At 38.3% G+C, this 25,256-nt stretch overlaps 1 protein-coding gene across 7 annotated transcripts in view; it reads right to left on the bottom strand.

Annotated features, from left to right (window-relative positions):
* Positions 1-8,491: 8,491 nt before the first annotated feature.
* Positions 8,492-25,256, bottom strand: part of LRRC7 (leucine rich repeat containing 7) — a 491,842-nt gene continuing 475,077 nt past the window's right edge. For 4 of the 7 annotated variants that reach the window (XM_070268842.1, XM_070268840.1, XM_023641858.2 and 1 more), the window contains 2 exons: positions 24,470-24,544; positions 8,492-10,366 (listed from right to left, as the gene is read on the bottom strand). In XM_070268842.1, the coding sequence (XP_070124943.1) occupies positions 10,259-10,366; positions 24,470-24,544 (183 nt within the window). In that variant the 3' untranslated portion in view covers positions 8,492-10,258. The remainder of the gene's footprint in view (positions 10,367-24,469; positions 24,545-25,256) is intronic. The other 3 variants (XM_070268846.1, XM_070268844.1, XM_070268845.1) reach the window with 1 other exon arrangement.

The following is a 25,256-nucleotide window of genomic DNA, read 5'->3' on the forward strand; positions in this document are numbered from 1 at the left end:
CCCTGTGCCAGGCACACTTCCTTCCCCATGTTTAAGTTTCGGAGAGCTCATTTAAAAAAATATATGTTAAATAATTTGTAGCAAATATCTTGCCACATATTTGGAATGAGAATATCTGAAGGAAGCTTGGTTAAAATAATGGCAGAGAGTCACAAAATATTTGGAAAACACAAGCAAGTAGAGAAGAACTATTAAACTGGTGGATGTAATAATTCAACTGAACAACTGGGAACGTCAACACTTTCAATCACACGTTCACCTGAGGCTTAGGGAGAGTGGAGTGTCTCTCTCTCTCTCTCTCTCTCTCTGTTCCTCTCCCTTTCTCTCTCTGACTGGGTCCTGGGGTGGTTGATACAACCTGAGAGGTTTAGTCAGAAAATACAGAAAGTGCTTAAAATAAGCTCAAAGCTCTTAATTTTTTTCTTACATTGTTTAAATTTAGAGCATTGTTTCAAATTAATTCTCTCAAAAGAGTATGGAAAGGTTTGTTAATAGTTTTATCAACAATTTATTAGCAGTTATTTATTAACAGCTGTATCAGCACAACAGGTATAAAATGGACTGTCCAAAGTGTGGTCATCCAAGACAGAGAATTGCCAAGACTCGTTTGGAAAATAGAGACACGTGCGCTCCATCTAGTGGTGGCTCTTCCTAACTGCAGACATGTTCCAGTAAAGAGTGTGATCTGTCCCACTGTGTATCAAAATGTACGTGTCAGACCCAACCCAGTGAGTCCAACAGAGGGTCTTACTGGGATGAAACACGTGATTTGTTGCTTTATGAGGGTGGGTTACTGAGGGAAGTGGTAGCCTCTTCTCTGAAGGAATTTAAAAGTAGCATCAAGTCTTCCCCAGAGGTAGACAGATGAAATAGATCCTCTCAAGGTCCTTTTCCGTCGGATGATAGAACGATACTTTTCCTCACTTCCCCACAGAACTTGTACCTATGACTATACTGTTTGAGATTGGCCTTTATTTCAGAAAAGTGCTCCGGTAGTTTTTTTGTGTGACATAACTTTTAGTGACTTTCCTAAGTTGCGTGACTAAAAAATTACTCACTACATTACAAAAATAGTTTCTAGAAATAAATAACAATTAAATGAAGTATGTTTCTAATATATGCCTTATTTTTCATTTTGAATTCTTCTTTCTACTTTGGAAAAGCAGAAGGGAGGCCAGTAAACCACGAGGACCTGAGAGATCTCTCTTCTGGTCGGGGCGGGGTGGGGGGGGGTGACCCACAGCCGCCTGGTCTCCCGGCGACGGGAGGCTGTGCCTGAATCTGAGTCTGGTTTCTGCCAGCCAGTTTGTTCTTCTTTGTCTGGTCCTCTTTATCCATCCTTTATCTCCCTTCTTCTCCCTTCTCATTCTTACTCCCTTAAATAACTTGTGAATTTCTCTCCTCACCCAGACCTCAAGGCTGTCCTCCTCTTCCTCACTATTCTAAAATCATCTTACTTAAAATACTTAAAGTGCTCTGACTATTCTAAAATATAGATACCCACTTACTACTCTAAAATAAAGTTACTTGCTCAATTAATATTTGATTTTCCACTTTTACTTCACTTTTGTTCAAACAGACACTGGCATGTCTTTTCCTCATGGAAATACGTACAGACTGGGCTGTAAGATCAAAGTGTAGGCCTCTGGAGAGCTTGAGGCACCAGACTATTGAGGAAAATGATGGAAGTTTCTTTCAAAGTACATTTATGGCTTCTAGATTAAAAAAAAGTTCACAAAAAGAAGCCCTAGTCTGCCAGTTAGCAAGTTCTCCTCGTATGAAGAGGAGACAGCAAGTTCTCTTCACACAAAGAAATTAAAAGGTGGGGGCAGATGGAGTAATCAGTATTATTAGTATAAGCAAAAGAGTGGATGAGAAATGGATTTTATGTTTGGGAATATTTCACTCAATTCTGTAGTCAATTATCAATGAAACCTGAATAGAACAATATGGGAAATATTTTTGAGAGAAAGCTAAGAAAGAAATGCTTTGCTTGCAGGAAAGCAAGATCCCATGAGGTGATAGAGGAGCTGTGGTTAGGAGCTCACCCACCCAGGGCTCTCCCCACTAGAAACTGTTTTTCTTTTCAGGGGCTGAACTCCATCTTTTCGCCCCTACAAGGGAAGGCTCTAATGAAGCCAGTGCCAATGGCAGTATAAACAGCCTTCTTTCTGCTTTGAGATCAGCAGGCCAGGTTCTGACCGCTATGAGAGTTTGGCAGGGGGCATGTGGTCTTACGAAGGTAACCCAGGTTTTCTGTGATCGATCTAAATAGTTAGCCGTGTTAATTCCAAAGCTTTGCAGTGGTGTGAGAATTCTGGCTGGGAGATATGGCATTTTCACTTTAGGGATGCAGGTAGTAGAATCTGTCCATGAAATGATGCCAAAATGTAGTGTGTAGACATTGTCGTGCTGAATGATAGCCAAAGGCCTGTGGACAGGTCTTTCTTTAGTCTGGAACAGGCAGCATGCGGCAGCAGTTCCACTAAATTTTAGAGCTAAAATAGGCTTGGGGACTCCCTCTTCCCAACTACCTTTCTTTGGCCCCATCCCTGTCACAGCTCCCTTCACTATTCCCCACACCTCCAAATTTTGAGAATAGCTTGGGTAAAGTCATTTACCAGATCACAACGCACCTAAGGTAGAAGAACCTTAAAAAGGGGTTGGAAATAGATCCAACCATGTCCTTTTGTCTCCTTAGTTCACAGTCACTTCCCCTCTCCAACCGCGGGCCTCTGGCTTCATTACCTCCAGGACACCTGTAAGACCAGAGCCTGGCTCTGTGAGTTCAACCTCAAGCATTCATTTCTCTGAGAGATTGCAGACATCTACGTGTGTGACTTCTGCCAAGAAGAGAAATAAAACCCAAACCAATCAAAAGGATGGATATGATGTCCTCCAATTAAATGAACAAAAGCCACTACTTAGCCTTTTTGGACAGTGTTAAGGTCCTTAGCACACAAAAGGGAAGTTAAACACCACTGCTGAAACAGCATAAGAGCCTAAAAGATCTTAAAAGAAATGCTGAGGAGGGGAGGAGGATTGGATTAAAAGAGAGAATTAAAAAAGCAAAACAAAACTAGAAATGGTGAATAAACTGAGAAAGTAAAAGGTTCATGGTTTAAGATTATGCAAATTGAATATCAACTTCCTGTTTAATTCAATATTTATTAAGTGTGTTTATGTGCCAGACCTGTCACCCACTTAATCACTGTACAAATATTTATTGAGCACCTATGATAATCTGACACTGTGACAGGCACTGAGGCTACATGGTAAGCAAACCAGACACGCCCTCTGGAAGCTCTTCTGTCCAGAGTGCCTCTTTAAAGCATTGTCTGATCCTCTCAAGGAGCATGCAGTTGATAGGAGAGAAAGAACACATACCAAATAGCTATGGCCTCAGGTGGAATGTGACACGTACTATAAAACATACAAAAAGTTAATATGATGGTATTAGTGTGAGGAAGAGAAATTTCTCCCAATCAAGATTAGGGGAAGTTTCTTGGTGGGGGTGATGTTTGAGCTGGACCCTGGAGGCTGCATATGATTTTGATAATTTAGACAGGAAGACATTCCAGTAGAGGGAGCGGTGTGGGCAAAGGCTGAGATGGAGAAGCACAGCGAGGGCTTGGGGAGAGGGAAGGATTTCTAGGATCTAACACGCTGAGGACGCATAGACAGGGTGAAGAGAAAACAAGCAATTCCCAGCTTCAGAGGATCAAGCGTGGAAGGAGAAGTAGAAGTCTATGATAGGTGAGTATGTGTGATCCAACCTCGCGCAAACAGGATTTCCATGGGAAGGGCTGAACAGCAGGCAGTGAAAATGCTCTTCATTCCACTGAAGGAAGTGAAGTAGATCAACATGAAGTGCAGCCGGCTGAATGAACACTCAGCTCATCGCACTGCTGGTGGGTCGTTCTAATATTGGATCCTATGCACTCCCATGCTCCCGACAGTCTACGAGAGGCAGCGGTCACGGGAGGGACCCTTTGGGGACATTCAACATAGAAGAATCTCTTCAATCAAACACCCATGCCTTTTAAAGTGCCGACTTCCATCTCTTCCCCCATCATGTCAGCGGCACACAGACACAGTGCTGGGCCAAGGTGATGGGCACCATTTTTTATTATATTCTCTCTCTTCTTTAGAACAAACTGGAAAAATTCCCTTCTCCACTCTTGCCACTTCTGCCCTATCAAATGCTGCCCTAAATCCTGGCAAACGTTCCTATTGGCCTCCCAAAGGCCAGAGGAGGCAGTAGGGGGAACTATCTGTACCTCTAAACGCGAACTACCTCTGAACTATCTAAACCTCAGTGCTCAAACCCAAAGAGATTTGACTAAAGATGCTGCTTCCTCTTGCAAGACACAGGCTGAGGCCAGGGACACAGGGACTCACCACAGTGCCTTGGACTGTCCTTCATCTGGAAGTTCTCCATCTTTCTTTCCACTTGATGGTGAGACTCTGTACAAAGGAGACCATGTTCCATCCCTTGCAGTGCCTGGTAGATAGCTGATGCTCAACAAGTATTTATAAACATTGCATTTAATGTTTTTGTAATAGTCTTCAATAAGATGTCCCAAATGTTTTGAATTTATGAATGACATACCTTAGGCATCTGAGATTCAGCTACAGTCACTGTTTTCCTGCAGAGGAAATATGGAGTTTGCGATAAAAATAAAAGTCTCGCTACTAAGATATTTTACTCTAGGTATAGAGATGCCTAAGCATTAGCAGGCTGCTTCCTCATCATGTTATTTTAAAGAAGGAAAAAACCTGGCAGAAATGATACAACTGTGCAACAGTGATAGTTTTTAGAAAAAATACATATACTTTCAAAACTAAAGATTGGATAACTCATTTAACTTTTTTTCTCAGCACGCATTCCTACACACATTGAAAATTACACTAGCTTAAAGAATGAAAATAAAAGAGAGCCTTTTTTTTTTTGAAGGAGAAAAGAAATTCTACTAGGTTTGAAAATCACACCTGTGGAAATCTGAGCCTGGCTTTTTTTCTGGGTCAGGCCAGACTAACAAGAGTCACAGGATTTCAGAGCGTTCTACGTAAACACTGCCTGAATTTCATAACTTTCCACTCTTTGAGGTGCTGCTATTAACAAAATGAGGCCAAAAAAAAAAAAAAAGAAGTGTTTTGCAGCCCAGGATGGTTTGGGGAGATACTGGTGTAGCTGCAGAGACATCCTTCTCTTCTGGGCCTGCCTCCCATCCAGGCCCGCTTCTCTCGCTTACTGCTCGATGGGTTGTTACAAAGCGCGAGCCTTCTGTCCTGCAGCGGAACCCCACTGCGGGAGCTCTACCGACGAAGGAGTGCTTCTAAGGTGGACAGGGAATTCCTCTCTCTGTTGTCCTCTCTTTACTTCCCAGAGATCTGCTCTCAGGGAAGATTATGACAACCACATAGTAAAAAAGCCCAGGGGATTCAATATGCCTAGATTTTCATTTACTCTTTTTAATCAAAACTTAGAGTGGACTTTTCCCCTCCATTTATCAGACAGCTCTGAATTCTCCAAAGTAGAAGCCTTGCAATTTATGCCCTCACAGGGGGGTGTTTCCAGACCATTCTCCTGCAGACAGTGTCAAAGGTAAGAAGACTGGAACCTGTCCCAGTAAAAATCAGCTGGGAGGCCCAGAGAGGGTCCTCCATAAGGTAAAATTCAACATTTTAAAAACAGAAGTGGGAACACGGGTCTCAACGCATCGCCACCTGCCCCCTTGTGCACAAGCTGTGTTTCTGCTGTCAGGGACATGGATAAGTGATCCACTTTTGAGCCTTGGTTAATGCTACTACTCCAGCTTCCTTCATCACCAAAGAAAGTTCCTACCAAACTGGAAGCTGGAACCATCAGTTGATACTCAAGGGTCTCCAAACACTTAGAACTCTAGGGGGCCTCTTATCCTGTGTCGGCAGGACAGAAGCGGCCGTCCGCCGCCTTCGGAACATCAAGGGGAGTTGGCGGGATGGATCTATAGCAGCAACAGCAGCAACGGAGAAAGGTCAGCTTTACAGAGAGAAACAGAAATGCCCCCAGAAGCTTCAGAATATAACTAGAAAACCTGATTGCATGTGCCTTAGTTTTGTATGGTGGGGTGTTTTGGAAAAATACATTCTCTGAATAGTTTAGATCAAATGAAGCTGAAAGGATGCATAAAAGAGCCGATGCCCGGGATCTCCTCTAATATTACCCCACATGATTTCTATAGTGCGCATCTGTTTTTCCACAGCCCACATTCTCTTTTCTTGCTACAATGTATACTTGCGGGATGGTCTTGCTGCCATGGGGAAATATTCTGGGCCAAGGCAGGATGCTTTCCTTAGTGGAAGGCAATTGTACTGCTAAGGAAAAAAGTTCATGCAAGTGATCTCAAATCTGAAGATTTCCCCCCAATTCCCAGATGATCAGGGAACTACAAACATAAGAGAGGGCACATCACCAGCCCAGTGTTTGAACATTTTATTAAGCTTCAGAAAGATTTAGCATTTCTGTGAGAGGAACGTGACTGGACCCTCAGCCCTGCTTTACTTGATGCGAGATAAAGGACTCATCTTCGTAATGTACTAGATTTCATTATTTGCATAACTTTTTACTGACCCAGCGTTTCAGTAAACCTGCTGTTGGGTCAGTATATCAGGAATCAGTCAAACATGTTGTCTGATTGAATTTACCAAAGATTTAGAGTGGTCATTTTATACCAACATGGCTTTTTATCTGGTGATGTTGTGTTGTTGCCTGTTGATAAGAGTGTTTCATCAGAATAGTCATTCTTGATCTGCGCGCCAGTGAGGGGCAGACACTGTGGGGGCTGCAAGAAAAGCCAAGGGAAAGACAAGTTGGCAAACACTGTGTTTTCCAAAGCTTTCAATTGTGGTGGAGATATTAAATAGATTTTATGGTTAAAAGTAAAATGTTTTTCTGGCTTCCTTCCTCCAATCATTTTGGAAAAATTCAGATACTTTTCACTTAGCATTTGCATGCATAAATCTAATTTTCCCACCATTTTCCTCCCTCTGAATATTCTCTCTCTTTAGCTCACATGGTAAAAGATATTTGTCTTACTTTTAAATCATCTTTAAGATGATCTTTAAATTTTCACCTTTAAGATTAAAAACAAATTAATGCTGACTTGTCATGCCCTCTTTGAAGCTGCTTTCCATCCTAAGGATGGTAATCCAACATACGGCTGAGAAACAACCAGGCTTGTTTGATGTCTCTGTAATTACAGTCCTAATTAATTGGGACACATATATTTTATAGGTTTCAATGTGCAATAAATTAGCAGGATGTAAATATTTGCATTTCATACTGACTTTGAGTATTCCTTGTCAAAAGTACACTTATATTTTGAAATTAATTACTATGTTTATTTAGATGACGTTGTCTGGAAGGCTGGAATTATCATAAGAGAGCTTTTGTGACAATATATTATAAGCTGTGTAAATAGTTTTAAAAATTATCCGCTAATGTCTATTTGGTTTGCAAAATCTGCAGCAAATCTACTAAGAATTTTCAGTGCTTGTTCCTTCCACCTCTGATCTTTCTCATTCCCCTCCACCGTGTCTTACTGATCCACCAGATTTGACACCTTCCTCAGCAGAAAGATTCCCCCAAAAATCAAAGACCAAGAGGTGAGTCTATTGCAGTCATGATGAACTCCACTCCTTTTTTGTTGTTGTTGATTTTCCTTTCTTTGAAAGGCACACTCTTTTTTGTTGTGGCTAACATAAACCAGACTCTATTTTCAGGCAGCAAAACCAGTTACTGCAAAAAAGTCAATACTCAAAAACTAATGTATGATTGGTTTTGGTTACCTATGGAATCAATTATATTTTTTCCCCCTCAAGTGATTACTGATTTTATTTAGTCAACCTGAGAAAAGTGCCTCTTTTCATGATTCCCTGCCTTTTCTCAGTATGCAGCATGGCAGTACAATTGACCATGAGGTGCTTTGGCTCATCAGATTTCTTTTCCAGTTGGTCAGTGATCCCTTTTCTCTTTTCCTCACTCTCTGCAGTACAGGAAGGATTAAAGCATTGGCCCAAGACAATGTCATCAGATCAGGAGTGTAGAGGTGTTTACTAGAATCAAGGTCCTCTCAGCTTTGTGTCTCAGAAGCTTCTCCTGAAGCCCTGGGTTTGATGTGGAAGCCTGACAGAAGAAAAAAGACTTGGGAAATCCTACACCCGGCTCTTCTCTCACCTCTCCCGTGACAGGTTAACACACTGATGGGATGATTTGAGATGCTTCCTTGCCACCAAACTACACCCACACGTTTCCTTTTCCTTTAAGCGATCTTGTGAGGCCAGTGAGGGCCTCTGTCTTGATGAATGATGATCATCCTACAATCGTGGCTGGATACAGTGGCTTGGTGTGAGTTTTTGACAAAGAAAATTAGGCTCTGAAAGACACTTCTCATCAGAAACTGTCAATATATTAAAATGCATCTAAAAGTTACTTCTGGGAAACATATTAAATAGGCCAATCATTTAATCATTTGCTAAATGTCAAACCCTATAAAATCATGGTATAATGTCACCCTGACATAAAGCAACATCAAAATTAGTGCATCATCTATAAGGTGAAGTATCATTTGCCTTCAAGCGACAAATTCTATTGCCAAAAAATACCACTGTACTTCTAATAAGTGACACTCATTTTAATAGACCCTACAAAAATACAATATTTTAAATGTCCCCATAAAACAGTTAACATACAAATATTACTCTCAGAGCTTTGGTGACATCAGTATGTGATACCACGGTGGAAATCCTAATAGAACACTTGAAACACTAGCATGTAAAGTAAATTCATTCTATATTTTTTTTTAAAAAAAGCTATGTGGAAATAGGAGAGAGAATGCATACAACTAACTCTGGGAAATCATTCTGGAATTTCAAATTAGTATTTTAATCAAATTAATGATTAATATATAAAAGAAATATTTTTAAAGGATTATAAAATGAATTTTGATCATTTATAGAGGAAAACAACTCCAGTGTAAAAATAACTAATTCCTATATTAACTATGTTTGTCTTTCTCTCTGGTGAGACAGAATTCAGGATTTTATATACTTTGAAACTTTTTTGGAAAAAAAGTATTTTCTATAGTTCTGCCCACAAAGACAGGCACTGAAATTAATAATACAGTAGACCATAGCTCTGAGAAATTATATTTGAAGTGCTGTATTTAAATACCAAAGTTTTTTTAATCACCCATCATAACTTTCTAACAGTCCTTAATGATAAATTTTATCAATCCTCAAAACTTGTTTTAAATGATTTAAAAGTAGCAAATTAGATAAAGCAACACACAAATAAATCCTACATTTACAAGTAAAGAAATCACAGAGGCTACAGTTTACAATCAAAATAAACTTGAAAGAAATAAAGCAATACCTTCCTGCCACCCATCATTCACTGCTTAAATTTGTGGTGAAAAAGATTCATCTGCAATGACCTCTAGTCTGTTTCTTACCTCTGCATGTATTGTAATCAACTAAAGGCATTGAGCAAATTAGTTTGTCCTCTTTTTATTCAGGTCCCAGAGACAAATGGCTAATTTATGAAATATTTCACTCTGTCTTATGAGAATTTAGCAAATGAATATGGAACCAAATATAAACACTTTATACCATATGTACAGTTACTTTCATAAGGCATTATCATGTAATTTTTATTGAAAAAGATTCAATATAGTAAAGTCTTATTTTAAGATATATTTTCTTTCTCAATCCGAGATGTTTAGTTTATGAAAATATTGTTTTTCTCTATATTCTTTTTGTATATATGCCAACATATACCTTGTGCTAGAAATATTTTATGGGAATTACAATTCTTTATACTTGTATTTTCTATATAAAGGCATATACAACTTTGAGGCAGTGTTTCTGATGGAGAGCAGAATTCGTAAAGAGCTTGTGTGTGCTTCCGTGCTCCGAAATTATATGAAATCCACTTCGAGAAGAAACTTATTTGATTAAAACAAAAACAAAAACAAAAACAAAACTGCACCAATGCACAGCCAGAGGCTGACAATTAAAACTAATACATAACCACATGAACGTCATATTTATATAGTTAACATTTTTAAGGAGGATCAGTGCTAACATATAGTATTATACATTTGGCACTAATGTTTGCCATTGGTCCAGCAATTGGCAAAATTTGTTTCTATGTATAAATTTATTTTTGAACATTAGGTCTGGCTAGAGTATCTTCACTATTTATAAAAAATATTTAGACAGTAAGCTCACGTTGAATAACTAGGTCTACGGTGTTCTGGAAACTCTTCAGTAGTAATACAGCTTTTTCGTGTTCCATATGTACAAAACTATGTCCATTTGCCTGTAAACACACAAACAAAAGAGGGAAATCAATGCAAGATACTTGTTTATCACTTTATCATCGTTTCTAATCATAAAATTCAAGCAGGTATTGAGCACCAAAAGTTATCGATTTTTAAAATTCGCAACAGAATTGCAACTATGGAAACAACTAATTAATTTCACTCAGCTCCAACTCAATTTATTAACTCAACAAATATTTCTCAAGAATCTAAAGTGCCCTACCTGAGACTGTCCTAGTACAGTCCTAGTCACTGTGCTAACCGTAGACACACACTGGCGAATAACAGACGGACGCCCTTGAAATATGGTCGTTCAGTTTGGTTGTTGTTCTGATTTGTTTTGTTTTTGCAGGAACTGAGTTGAGACAGTTTGGAAGTGTCCAAAGGACCATTGCCTTCTTGTGATATAATCACTGATGTAAACTCATTAGTACCATCAAATATTTCACTCATGCAAAATACGACTGGGCATTTACCGTATGGTTCAATCTTATTTTGACTCATTGAAACGTTCTCAGCTTATATATTTTTATGTTAAAGAGATCATTCTTATTTCCCACGTTGCTAAATGCAAGTATGTTCATTATTTATACCAGTGGTTCTCAATCCCATCCAATATACCTAAGAGGTCAATCCCTCAGGGGTAAAGCACACTGACATTAGTATCAGTGGACATGCCCACATCTCCTACTTGAGAATCATCAATCTATGTAATCAAAATTCATTTGAAACACAAATAGCCTAAGGTTACACTTTCAGGATTCCAACTAGCTATTTGATATTTATGTCACAAAATGTACAGTGTTCCCCTTTATCCACAGTTTCATTTCTGGGGTTTCAGTTGCCCACAGTCCGAAAATATTAAGTGGAAAATTTCAGAAATATACCATTCATAAGTTTTGAATCTTTTGCCCTTCTGAGTAGCATGATGAAATCTCCTGTGGTCCTGCTCTGTCCCACCTGGGACGTGAATCATCCCTTTGCCCAGTGTATCCACGCTGTATAAGCGACTACCCATTAGCCCTAGTTAGGAAAAAATATAATAAACATAGGGTTCGGTACTATTTGTGGTTTCAGGCATCCATTGGGGGGCTTGGAACACAGCTCCTGCAGTAAGGGGGGACCACTGTACATGCTTTTCTGAAGTGAATGCTCATGATTCTTTGGTTTTCTCCACAGTACCTTGCAGATTTTCTTCATTGGAATAATTTTTATTATTAATATATAGAGAAGTGGATCCCATAAAGCTTCACTGTCATGAAGGCCGAAATAAAACACAACCTTATTGAAACTTGGTAGCAATAAATCTGGGAAACTCAATGACTGACAGTCATGTCACTGTTTTCCTTGTAGTCTGAGACTCTGATGATTTACACGAATCAGCCAAATTGACTGCTTGGCAAAGTACAGGTTATAGAGCCAGTTAATTGGTTGACTTGTTCAATTTTCAGTTGACTGAGTCTAATCTCGGGCACCCATTGCCTTTATTGCTTTACTTTTTTTTATGCTTTCTTGAAATATGATTAATATTTCAAATAACTACTCACTTAAGATATTTCACAGCCTTTGGCTTTTTTGAATTTAAAATAGCAGTACATGTCTAGTGATACTGTATAATCTCTATAACTTAGATAAAAGTTATCTGACACATTGTATTTTATCACTAGTTCATTAAAAGTGGTGGGCTAATGATGTGTTGAAGGAGCTCCTAAAATGCTGCATTTTTAACCACAGTACGCCTATGAATAAAGAAAATACTAGGAAACAAATATGTTAACCTGTGAAAACCCAAATAATTAGAAGTACAAATTTGTTTGAATTAGAGAATCTCTCTCTCTCTCTATAAATATACACATAGTCTTTAATAACATTTAATTAATGGAAATGCCTATCACAGTTGGCATTGGTTGTTTCAGTGGCAGAAATGGTAGCTGAATAGAACTTTGGGTTTATTACACAGCCCAATTTCTTGCTTTAAATTATTGTAGAAACCAGACAACTGGGTTCCACTTGATGTTATTTCTGGTCAGATGGTGACAAGGAATAGAGAAGATAGCATATGGTACATTCTTCTTTTCACTCTCATCCTGTTTCTGACATCAGGAAAATAGCAAACTTGGGTGAAGTATATGCTTATTCCACTTTAGTTTTGAAGGTTTTACTAAACCTTAATGCCTTCAATTTGACCAAAAGTCATACCTGAATTGTGAAATTAAAATGTAACTTCAATAATGGAGTACTTGAATGTCAAATGTTAATAATACCTTTGTGAGTACTCAGATTTATCTATCTGCAGACTCAAAACCTAGAATTGTAATGAACTCAAAACCCACTGAGAATTTTCAGGGACTTGCTCAAAATTAAATACCCCAGTGTTTCAGGGATAAGGAATGCTCTAGGATTTGGACACCACGAATGGTATATTGTCCATCACCAGACCCAACCGTTCCCGGTTTTAGGAACTACTGGTCTCAAAATAATATCAGCATTAAGGCTATAAGTGGTACAAAATCCAGAGAGCAAATTAATCATTGTTTTCAGTTTTGAGTGGTACTTATATCAAAAGATCTTCAAAGAAGGTTGGTCCACTTCCACCGTGATTAGTTTTTTCATCTTCTCAATTAAAAATGTCTGTTGCGTGCTGACTGTGTCCAGGGTATTGTGCCAGGCACTGGGGATAGGAAGTAAGAAAGAGATGAGACAGGGAGGCTCCCATCAAAGAGGTGACATCCAGAAGGGGAAATAAGCCATGATCATAACTAAAAATAATGTGGAAAATGTCTTACATGTAGTAAACACTCAGCAAATGCATGCTGAATTGAATTAATATCAGAAGACATACATAAAAAAGTACTCGGGTAGCTCAGTGGAAGGAAAAGAGAAGAGGAAAAGTTTCCTAGGAAGCTGTTTCTCTGAGGCATGTACCACAGGAGTTTGCTGGCACTCTCACTTGGCAAGAGTGTAATTAGCAAAAGACCACAGGTCCTTGTCTTGTCTCAAGCCCGGAGTCTCCTCCAGCCCTGGACATGTGCACAGTCAGCTATTTCAAGTAAATTCTGCAACAGTTCATGCAGAAAAGAGTTTTAAGATGATCCACGTATGTAATCATTTTTGTGAGAATTTAAAAATAAAATTGCCAGTGGATTTAGACCCTAAGCTTTAGCATAAGAAACAATCATAAAAATAAACTAATGTGCAGAGGCTTTATAGCAGGTGGGGTCTTTTCATAGATTCTTTTCTTCAAAAGGAAGAGAGATAGCTCAGTATGTAAAACATTTAGACGGAACTTTTCTGGAGAGATAGAAAGGGATGGCAAGAGAGTGAGAGAGCAGGAGAGTGAGAGTGAGTAAGCAGCAAGCATGATCTAGGCTGATCCTGTTACTTTATAAATGAAAGAGCTACACCTCAGAGAGAGCAAACGACGTGACTGAGAGCACACAGCCAGGGGAGAATCATCTGATATATAATATTCCTTCTTCCTTCTCTCAGTGCTTCACTGAAATAACAAGACCGTAGTTGCTCTTAGTGATTTGAACTGACATTTCCTTGGCCATGATAAAATAATGAACATTTTCCCCTTAAAATTGTTGGGTATCACCTCCTAACATAATTTTGTTTTTTACGGTGGTTGAAAAGCTGTAATTCTCATTCATATTCCTATTAGGTTTAATCTAACTTATTCCAAAAGTACTGGTAGAAATAACATTTAGTCCTAAATTAGAAGTGACAGAAATGCTGAATCTCTCATTCTTATTATAGTTTTAACTCTGGTTAATTGGGGTGTTGTAGCCATATGTGAGCTTCTCTCTCCAAAGTAGAAAGACTAGGTCAGACTATCAGCTAGGACAGTGCCAGGAGACTTCAGAGGAAATAGATTAAAAAGGAGAAAACTTTTAGGGTAGAGTCTATAAATTTGGCATCAGATTGGACAAAAGTATGAGAAACAAACAAGAATCAAATTGCGATGTCATTAAGGGAAAATGGAAAGCTTGGAGGAAGAGCAAGCTTAGTTGGGAAGACAGTGGAGTTTGTGGTACTGGCGACTCATGCAAGGGAAATGTTGATCATCTCTGAGAATGAACGTAGACTGGAGTCCAGGAAGGAGATGAGAGTGGCAGAGTTAGCAGCAGAGGTTAGGTTTTACTGCAGTCTGGTACTAACTACGTGGAATGCTGGGAGATTTACCAGAAAATAAGTTTACAAGGGAGCATTGTGAAAGAAGGGCAATATAACTAGGGGAGCGGGAAGGGGTTGGAGCTTTGGATGGGTAGAGCACAACTGAAAAACAGTGTCTGCTGTTGACCTGAGCATCTGGGAAAATCTGTCTGAAGTGAGGGAGGGAAAGGTGAAACAGGCCCAATCCTTCCAGAGATGCCAGAAAACTGCCGTAGCCAGACGGTCGAACTAAAGAATGGGGATTCTCATGGGTGCTGATGCACTGAGAGGAGGGGACAGAAAACATGGGTTCCTGACGGACCCAGGCAGCAGGAGAACTGGGAAGAGTCATCCTGAAGGGGATCAGGGAGAGTGCTCATAGAGGGAGCAGGAAATGCAAGAGTCCAGTGGCCCGAGCTGACCCTAGTTTTCTGCAGCAGAGGAGAGCAGGGAAAAGGGAGAGCTGGATTACTTCTGGCCTTGAATCTGGGTCCACTTCCAATAAAGCAGCCTTCGAGATGTTCAGAAGCCAGTTCACATGTTCACAGTCCAGGTTCTGATTTAGCACTTGGGAGACCCCTTAGCTTTTAATATTGCTTTAAAGCATCAGCTTTTAGTTTTCATATTTTGTAAGAACCAATGAGAGTTAGTGGGAAACACAAAGACCGAGCTGATTTCCCAGAAGCAGACTGGTGAATGAGCTCACTGAGTTAAATGCACATTAGGACTCCACCCGTTGTTCTAGTCCCAGGAATGTTTTGCATCTAAACCAGAGCTTTGGTGAACCTCAAGAGCCCTATTTAAAAGACCACAAGTAGGGACTGCCTGGGAATGGCTTCAAAATAGCAGAAGGACTCTGAAAGGTCAGAAAACACATTATTTTCAAAAGTTTATTAAAGATTAAATGAGTTAACATGTCAAGTGCTTAGGAGAGGGCTCAGCACACTATAATTAATCAATCATTCACTGTTAGCCACTACTGTTAACATTACTTCTCTATTACTTTCTTGAATTTAAGAAATACAATTTTCATTAAGCCACAAGAATAGAAGGACAAAATGTCAGAGGAAGGAACTTTTTTTTTTTGTTTAGTTAACTCTAATTAAAAACAAAAAAATGTGAGGATCAGAGATATTACAGGAAATAACCAAGCTCACAGAGCTAGTGGCTAGGTGGGAATTTATGTCATAGTAGTCAACTCTCTGTATGTTGGCACAATTCGTTTTGTTGGCTGCTGTGAGGTTGTAACAAATGTTTTCCGTTTATTAATGAATTCATTTTTAATATTAATTGAGCTGTTTCTTGATATGGAACATTCTGTTAGGCCTGATGCCCAGGGAGGCAATGACAGGATGAGCTGGAAGAGAGGTCTGAATGGAAGGAGATGATAGAGTCTCAGTGCTAAAGAACCTTCTCCTTCCATTCTTAGCACAGAGGAGCAAAGGGAGTTGACCTGGTATTTGTTAAAATGAGTACAGCTACCTGGCTTCCATCTTGGGTGGTCCAGACAGAGAATCAGAGAATTACGTTACATCTGTGAAGGGCTTTTCCAATTAAAATGAAGACCAGAAGAATCACATAGTTCAACCTGTAAGGTTTTGTGTGTGTGAAGAGAAGAAGAGCGGAGGAAATAAAGGCCAGTACCAGGGAATATTAATTGCAGAGTATAAATCTAGTGGTGCTTTGTAAAATAAAAGTATATAATCTACATTTATGCATTTGATATTTTGAACACATGCATAATATAAAATGCAAAAGATGATTTGAAGAATATATGCTACATTAATGAAATTTTAAAATATGTTGGCACATTCGGCCACATAGATATTTTATATATACGTAGAGTCTATTATGGGTTATTATAAAATGTGTGCAACTTTGACGAAATTGCAAGTTAATGAAAAATGAGAAATAAATGAATGGCCTATTAAGTCGAAATGAAGTTAATAAGAAAACAATCTAGGAAAGAAAAGATATCCTGAAAATTTTATGCTTCAAGAATATGTAATTAATGGCTTTCTGGCTTTAGCTGATTTGAAAGTATAAAGAAACATTTTACTATAATCTTTATGTTATTTCCAGAAGATATCCCCCCTTATTTTAATTCCACTGACATCTGTGCCACAAAGTGGTTTTTAATCGTCGTTTTTCACGATTTAGACATGAAAACATAGAGGGTTAATGAAAATAATATTTGAAATTCCAACAAAAAGTAGAGCTTTGCAATTACAGCTCATCAATTTACTGGAAAACACACTTGGTTTCTGGATTCCATCCTCTTGGTCCTTCCTGGATTTATCTTTGATTTCCTTCTGGTAAATGTTTTGTTAAGTGGATAAATTACAGATGTTTATACTGCATAAATTCTCCAGATGATGCTGTAATTCTCCTAGGAATTCTGTCGTATCCTTATTATTCAGAACTCAAACTTAAAAACTAGTCTCTGAGAAGGCCTGGCCGCAGCATTGGTGGGATCAGCCAATAAGAAGGACAGCACAACTCTTTTTGGAATCCAAAAAAGAAATGGAATTAGAGACATGAGCATATGATTTTTGGCTGATTTAAACTCACTCTCAAGGGACAAACATATAAGGGGCCAGAGCACATGTATTTGGTACATTAGATATACATTAGTACAGTAATATCTTTTACTTTGAATGCCTATAGCTCTTGGGATGGGGAAAAAACTAGAAAACATAGCAACCAAATTAGAGCTACAAGTAAAAGCTTTCATGTTGTCTAATCCTGACAGCCAGGCATTATGAGAAACAGTGGGAATCTTAGATAGTTATAATTATGTTTCACATTAACTACCTGGAATTAATTCCCACTTCAGAATTTTAATCTGATAGAGTACTCTCAATAAATATTGGGATATATGTGGGGCTGAGTGCACTGCATAATCAATATTATATTGACTCTATGCCAAGTCATTTAAAAAATTTTCCTTTCTATGAAAAATCTGAACTACAGGCCTTAAATTATTAGAGAGTTCACATGAAAAATTTACACTGCACATTTTAAATCTGAGAAAGTTTCAAGTCTTAGTGGCCTTTACTGTAGTATTAAAAAAGTCTTCACAGAATAAAACATAGATAAGAATTTTTCTTCTGTCTGAAGTGCACACATGCACTGCAGCTTGAATGTGTCCTGAGTTCAGGCTCAAAAAGACGCAGCACGATGGAATGGACTCAAGTGAAGACTGTGTGAGTTATTTGCATAGAAATTCAGGTGTAGAACTGATAATAAACAGTATTTCTTAAGACATTTCCTTATTTATCTGCTCTGATTTTAGCACGCCTGTTTTCTTCTTGTCAATCATGTTGAATGAGCATCTCTGACGAATGACTTCCCCATCCTGGTCTGCAGAGCGGCTCCCCAACGAGCTGCACTTGATTCCTTTTACTTTGGCCACAAAAAGAATGACTGCAAAACCAATCTCTCATTTTCAGGGGGCTCTTTGTGGCCAGGATGGTCTCTGTTTTGTTGGAGAGCTTGGTCTTAAAAGAAGACAGACTGGGAGTTCATTTTATTAAATATTTGATAGTCAGCTATTTCCTGTCTCTCTTCCTCCTTCATTTTCCGCTTGGTGTGATTTTGGACTTGTCTGCTTCCTGGGCGAGGATGTGTAAAGGCAGGAATTCAGTTACATTCCCTCTTGCACTGTTCACATTGCTTGGCACAATACTTTGTACGCAGTGGGCATTTAATGCATATTTTCCAAATAGATAAATAGAAAATGTGATGAATACAATGCTATCACTAAAATTTGCTCCAGTAGAATAAGTGTTGTCTAACAGAAGAAGCTCAAATAAGTTATTTAACCTCTGTCAACAATAGATCCTTGCAGGATTGTTGTGACATGAATGAGACAATATAGATGCTTAATTAATGTTATTTTCATTTCAGCCAAATTATAGAAGTTAGAGGCAGTTCATTAGAACTTACCTTGTCTTTATTGGTTTTCATGTTTTACTTAATACTTAACAATACTACCTTTTTGATTTGCAAAAAGCATTTCTCAATCATTTATTAGTAACCCATGAACTTTATACATTATGAATAAAACTAAATGGATATTCAGTGAAACTCTGGTATATAAAATCATACACGTTATTTAATAATTTCTCTGAACACTCAGAGTTTTGATTATTGCACCCCCTTCCTTGCCAGCCTTCCCCCTAACTTCTCTGGTGCTTTTGATTTTCAACCACTGAAGATCAACTATAGAAAAGCTTGAACTCATTTGGCCTCATTGGGAAATGCTTGAGTGAAATTTCCAAATACCTTAAGTTTATTTTTTAAGGGTCCCACACTTCATTTTAACCATAACAAAAATTTCTCACTCTTTGCTTGCTATAGCTTTTTTGGGGAGAAATTTTTAAAAATTCAGAGAAATGAGCATACTCTAAGCCATCTTACTGACTCATGATGATAATTATGAGCATCAGCACTCTGGGATAAAGCTGTGGGCCCAATTAGTTGCTTCCATAGGAAACATTTCCCAAAGTGTGCTGTATGGAAGTGGTTGATTGATGTCCTTAGTAAAGAGGGTTGCATGGTTAAGTATCTTGGGAAATATAAGTTTGTAAAACTGCTCAGATTCTTGGTACACTGTGAAATCCTGAAACAAGGCAGAGCGTCTGAGGTGGCTCTGAAACTTATTTGACTAAGGAACAATTTTTTTTTTTAAAGATATCTTAAAGCATACCGCTGGGAAACACTATTTTATATTGAATGACTCCAGTGAGCTGTACTTTTTGAATTTAGTTTCTGTCTTTAAGAAGTTTCTCTCTCTTCCTGGACAGTGAAGCTGCAGGCTATGACATCCTGCCTCTGGCAACGTGCCTGGACCCAGAGGCTTTCCCCTTGGTGGTCTGGAAAACTAGTAAGACTCCAAGTATGAAATAAAGGCTCTCTTTGGAGCAAAAAAGCATGAGATGGAGTGCATGGACTTTGTGACATTAATTTAGCTTCTCAGATACATTTTATTTGTTTTCTGGTTTCTGTTTTTGTTCCTGATAGCTGAGGTTGTTGAATAAATTAGCTTTAGCTAATCCTGTTAGCAGCTAACCACATCTACCTTTCATTAAAAGAGGTATAAAACTTCCATTCAGACAAGAAAGGTTTGATTCAGTGGTGTCTACAAATCTAGCACCATGTATCCATATACAACAGATGTAGCCAGCCATGAACCTTTCATTTAGACTTCTGGGGAGTCTAAACTTACCTCTCACATTCTGAGCCTTGAAAGCTATGTCTTGTTGTCTCCTCCCTACTCCCATCGCCACTCCAATCCATCTCCATGTTCGAATTATCCAGCTCCACGAGAAACTTTAAAATCTCAGGCTCCTTTCTTCGTGCAGGGATCTCCCTCCTTAATATTGTCTCGCTTGTACTCCACACTCACCATTCTGGCCTAAGCCTCTTACCTCTGCTCCTGCAGACTGATGCTCATCTAGCTCACAGGTATTCCTCCTCCTACTCACCCTCCCTTCTCCTTTCTGTTGAGGCTGGAGTATCTCCTGCCCCATCAAGAGTAACTTTTCTTTTCTCTATTCCCTCCACACCCAGAGATCTCCATTATGACCAGTGTTCCTTGCCACCCGGATCTCGCCTCTCTCACTCATGCCCTGAGTCCCAGGATGAGGTGAGAACAGGATGGGTCAGCATCCTGGTTTTTGCATGTGAGTGGCCACCCTCTCTGAATCTCAAGAAAAACCCTCTTATACTCATCATTTCATTCTCTTAACAGTGCTACACCTATTAGTTACATCACAAAATCAAGTAGTTTATTAGTTTTCTAATAAGCCCGCATGCATTTATCTTGTCTCCCTAGCTGTGAGCTCCCTGAAGGCACACAATTTCCCCCTTATCTGATATCCCCTTATAACACACTAATCAGGGTGTGGAGTGGAGTTATCAGTGGTTATGGAACAGAGCAGTGATAACAGCCTGGTGGCCATCAGAAACCCATGATTTTGGCCTTGATATGGTGCTCTGGGCCCAACAGCCTGCCAACAACTAACTGAAACTTGATAGACGTATTTCTTGAGAGCGGTTTCTCGAATTGTCTGTATGAATTGTAGGGCCAAAGTTGTTTAAGGTCAGAAAAAAAGGGAAATATCTGGTGTGTTTGAATTACCATCCCTGATTACTCTATTTTGATATATTAGAGATACAGCCATAGACTAGGAGTATATTTTGGATTACAAATTCCAAAACTCTTAAAATAATGGTAAGGTAGAAGAGACTATGAAATTATCTTGAGCTGGGTATATCTATATACTTTATATTAGAAAAATCTATTTTGATGGCTGATAATATCTGGATGTCATTAACTAATTATGTATAAATTAATTTCTCTTCTGCTGCCAAAGTCAGGCTCTTGTCTGGGGAAGGGGAGTGGGTAAATGAAGAGGCTGGGGATTGAGGACCATGATGTCATAGAAGACGATACACTCACAGCGAGCTCTAGGCTGTAACTGTGAATCATGTTAACTATCAAGTACAATATCTGCTTTTCTCCAGTCTATTCATATTTTACACAGAGTAATTATAATTAATAGACTTTCTTTGTTTAAACATATTTTGAATTGTAAAATGTATAATGAATTAGACTAAATTTTTTAACTGGAAAGAACATTAGGAAAAAGAAACCGTGATGTTAAGCCAATGGAACGGCCACTTGAGAAATGCTCGGATATCAGCAAATTCACGTGGCTCAATCTAATAACGTTTTTTATGATTCCATGTGCTTTCATTTTTCTCTCTCACTCTTCTATAATTTGACTTTACAGAATGTGAAGCTGTGAGGGGTCAGCTCTCCTAGCACAGAGCTCTTTCCTCATGCCACACTGTCTTAAAGCAGAATGACTTACGAAGCACAGGAAGGCATCTGAATGTGCTCATTAATTATATGGTGTCTACTCAGCGAAAATGAATTGTAAAATGACAGAAAAGTCATGTGAATATGTTTTAATTAACATCATCCCTTAATGCACACATCTCCATGTAATTCAAATAACACGCTCATAATACCATAGCAGAACAAGAAGAGAGTAGTGGGTAAAAAGAGTTACAGCAAAAGAGAGAGAGAGCACTTATCTGACGAATTCTGGGCTTGAGGGAGATCGGGAAAGGTCTATATCTTTTGCTATTTTACATCTCTTTTGATATTTGCTATTGGGTTAGATCAAACCCAGTAACCGCTATACTGTGGGGGCTCATTTTTTTTCTTTTACTTTGATTTTCCAGGTTGTACACTGTCATTAAAGCTGTAAATAAATTTGCTCCAGTGAGGACATATTCTAATGATCTTGTAAATGACAGATAAGTCAATGTTATAAACCCATTTTCTCCAGTGCTCTGTAAACTCAGAGCTAAGAATGCTACTATCACAAAGAGACAAAAACATAACTTGTCTTGTCTGCATCTGATGTTGGCAATGATTTCAGTTTAGAATTAGCCATTCTTATTTCTTTTAGGAAGTATCATCGACCACTTGTTCTTTTTAACTAGTATGAATGAAACAGTATATATAGTAATTTGTTTGATTGAGGTCTATGTGCATTTTTCTTTTACTGAAAAAGGATTTTGATTTTATAGTACTAGATACAAATGAGTTCTGTAGCGAAAAGAAAATGTCACATTCCAGCTAGTCATTTGTGGAGAGAGGAGACATCCCAGGCGCAGCCCTCTGCAGTGTTTTTGGCTTTTAACTGGTTGGGCTTACAAATCCTTCCTCCTTCTTGCCTTAGGAATTCATTCTTCTGTGCACTGCGCTGTTGCTGTATACCTCTCAGGAACTAGAAATATTAACCCCTCCTCTCCCCACAAATAACCCTTCTAGAATTTCACAGCCAGAAAAGAGTTTTCTAACCCTGTGACTAGACATTAACTTAATTCTCATTGCCCTTCTGCAGGATATCTATATCAATATCTATTTGTACTTTTTATATCCGTTTGAATATTTGTTTTCTGAATTTGGAGAGAAAAATCTTTCTCTTGCTACCTCTGTCATGGATGAAGGCAACTACCCAACTTTGTCTCAAGCTATGGCATGCTTCTCTACCCAGCCTGGCATTCTAACATATCAGAGATTTGAGATTAAGTGGTTACATTTTTTTTTTCTTCAGATTTTGAGATTCAGAATAATTTCTTTGACATTCACATGAGAACAACACTAGCTATGTCCTTTACTAAACAGCATTTACCAAGGGTCAAGGAGTTACACTGTTAGTTTATTCTTGGCTGTTTTTCATGGAAATTGATACAATTATTGAACAGGTGAATTTTCGAGCTGGGGGATCTCAGATATAATATGAATCACAGTTCACTTTACACATAATGAATGTGAGTCGCATAGACATGGCATAAAATGCTTAAGATCAAAGGGCCACTTATGCCGTCCAAAAAACATTGACTTCCATAATAAAGTGGTAAAGAAAAATTTAGATGATTTTATGTGTCTTTTTGTTTCAGTGTTTTAACTCAAAAGACCAAGTGCTGGCTTGATCTTCTCCTGCAGGGAATGGACGGACCTACTGGATGGGTATTTCCACTGTGACACTGCCACAGGTTGGAGCAACACGTAGTCTTTTCAGGAAATTAGCACTTTTGAAAACTTGAGTTTTCATGATTTTGCTAGTTAGTTTAAAATATTTCTGAGAATTGGGGCTGGCCCTATGGCCGAGTGGTTAAGTTCTCGCGCTCCGCTGCAGGCGGCCCAGTGTTTCGTTGGTTCGAATCCTGGGCGAGGACATGGCACTGCTCGTCAAGCCATGCTGAGGCAGCATCCCACATACTGCAACTAGAAGGACCCACAACGAAGAATATATGACTATGTACCGGGGGACTTTGGGGAGAAAAAGGAGAAAATAAAATCTTAAAAAAAAAAAAAATTTCTGAGAATAAAATGTGAAGGCAATTTTGCTATATATATATTGGCTTATATAGGGTTTCTACTTTTCTAGGACTTTGAGAGTTCAGTAAATAGGAGATGGAAGATCTCCTCAGAGCTGAGAGAAGCAGGGCCCTAGCATTCTTGTAACTGTTTGCATAGCCAGTGACTAGAAGATTCCTTTCCCTCATGCCCTATGTTCTCAGTGTCCCTAAATCTTCACTATATTATGTTGAACCATTTCATAATTGCTCCAAATGGTCAAATATCTACAATGTCAGATAGTACCACACCTAGTTATATAGTGGGAAATTTCTGGGGTCGCAAGGCAAAATATTGAATCTTACATAAATTGAAGACATTTAAGAGCCTTTTCCTGTGATGTAGAAAATGATTAAGCAGAAGTGAGTTAAGAGAGAAGGACGAAGAAAGCAATGTGGGCGAGGTCATACCAAGCATTGACTTAACTGTCGACTGGAGCGATCCTTTGCTACATGCAGAGCTTTAAGTCAGAGAAAAAATCTTTTCCCATCAGACCAAACATTTAAAAAAGTCACCTTATATACAGCTAAACTTTTGTTCAAACATCTGAGCAAGGGGAGTAGAGCGCTAGAACCACATGTTTCACAGTATTCAAACAGTAATAAGCTTACTTCCGAAAAATTAAATACAGACCGGTCCCTTCCCCCTCATCTAAAGTCACATCAATAGATGCCCTGTTTCGGTACTTCATTACTCTTACTTATATTTGATAACTATGCATAGATTCTTTTATATATCAATTCTTCTTACATAGCAAATAACACCATTCATTTAAACAAAAATATGCAGAATACCTACCATGTGTCAGGTACTCGGGAAATAGGATTCTATAAGACTGAATTGGTTTCTGACCTGCCTATCAACCCCAAAACAATACAGGCAAATAAGAAATGTGAGAAGGACTTATTTCCAATCATTGAATTCAAGTCATTGAACTTAGTAACATGGTTACACATTCGTTTCACTGTTGACATTCGAAAGCATTGCTTTTTATCTGTCTTACCTGAAGGATCTTATCGCCAGGCTGCAGCAGGTTGGATGCTGGTCCGTCAGGCTGAACCCTAGTAACAAAGATACCCTATAAGTCAGAAGTAACAGAGGTTAGGATTCTATTATCGAGAACTAGGCCTCCTTAAAACATTTTTCATTCACACAGAAAACAGTGAAAACAGATTAAAAATAATATACATATGTAAGCTTCAAAGGTTAATATACTATTTTAAGCAAGGCAACACTCTAAACCAAGTTTAAGAAAAGAACATATTTACTTACATTAAAAAAGCTCGTCTTGTTTTTAAAGTGCACTTATGATTTATAAATTAATCTCAGGGCATATCCTTAATTTCTTTCTTAAATAATTTGAACTATGGTACTAAACTGTCTTTTGTACAACTTCTGAAATTATCTTAAGTAATTATTCTTCATTGAAAATGTCTCCTATTTGATAGGTTGCAAATTCAATGTACACTTTAAAAACCTTACTAGAATTACATATAAATACTTGTTTATTTTAATGAGTATTACTTTGTATGTACTGAGAATTTTAATACAATATATACATGAACAAATTAAACATAGGAAAATTCAATGTGCATTTTAACTATAAAGTTTATGACCACACAGTTACAAAATCCCTAAGGTGATTAATTTAGTTTATTAAAAAATCAAATTAATTTTGCTGCTCATGTATATAAAGCAAACATTTATCGAAAGTCTCCCATATGCCAGGTCTTGATCGCTAGTGTTACAGAGATACACAGAATATAATTCCTGGCTTCAATGAGCTCACA

Source organism: Equus caballus, chromosome 5 (genome assembly GCF_041296265.1).
Source record: "Equus caballus isolate H_3958 breed thoroughbred chromosome 5, TB-T2T, whole genome shotgun sequence".
NCBI classification, from domain to species: domain Eukaryota; kingdom Metazoa; phylum Chordata; class Mammalia; order Perissodactyla; family Equidae; genus Equus; species Equus caballus.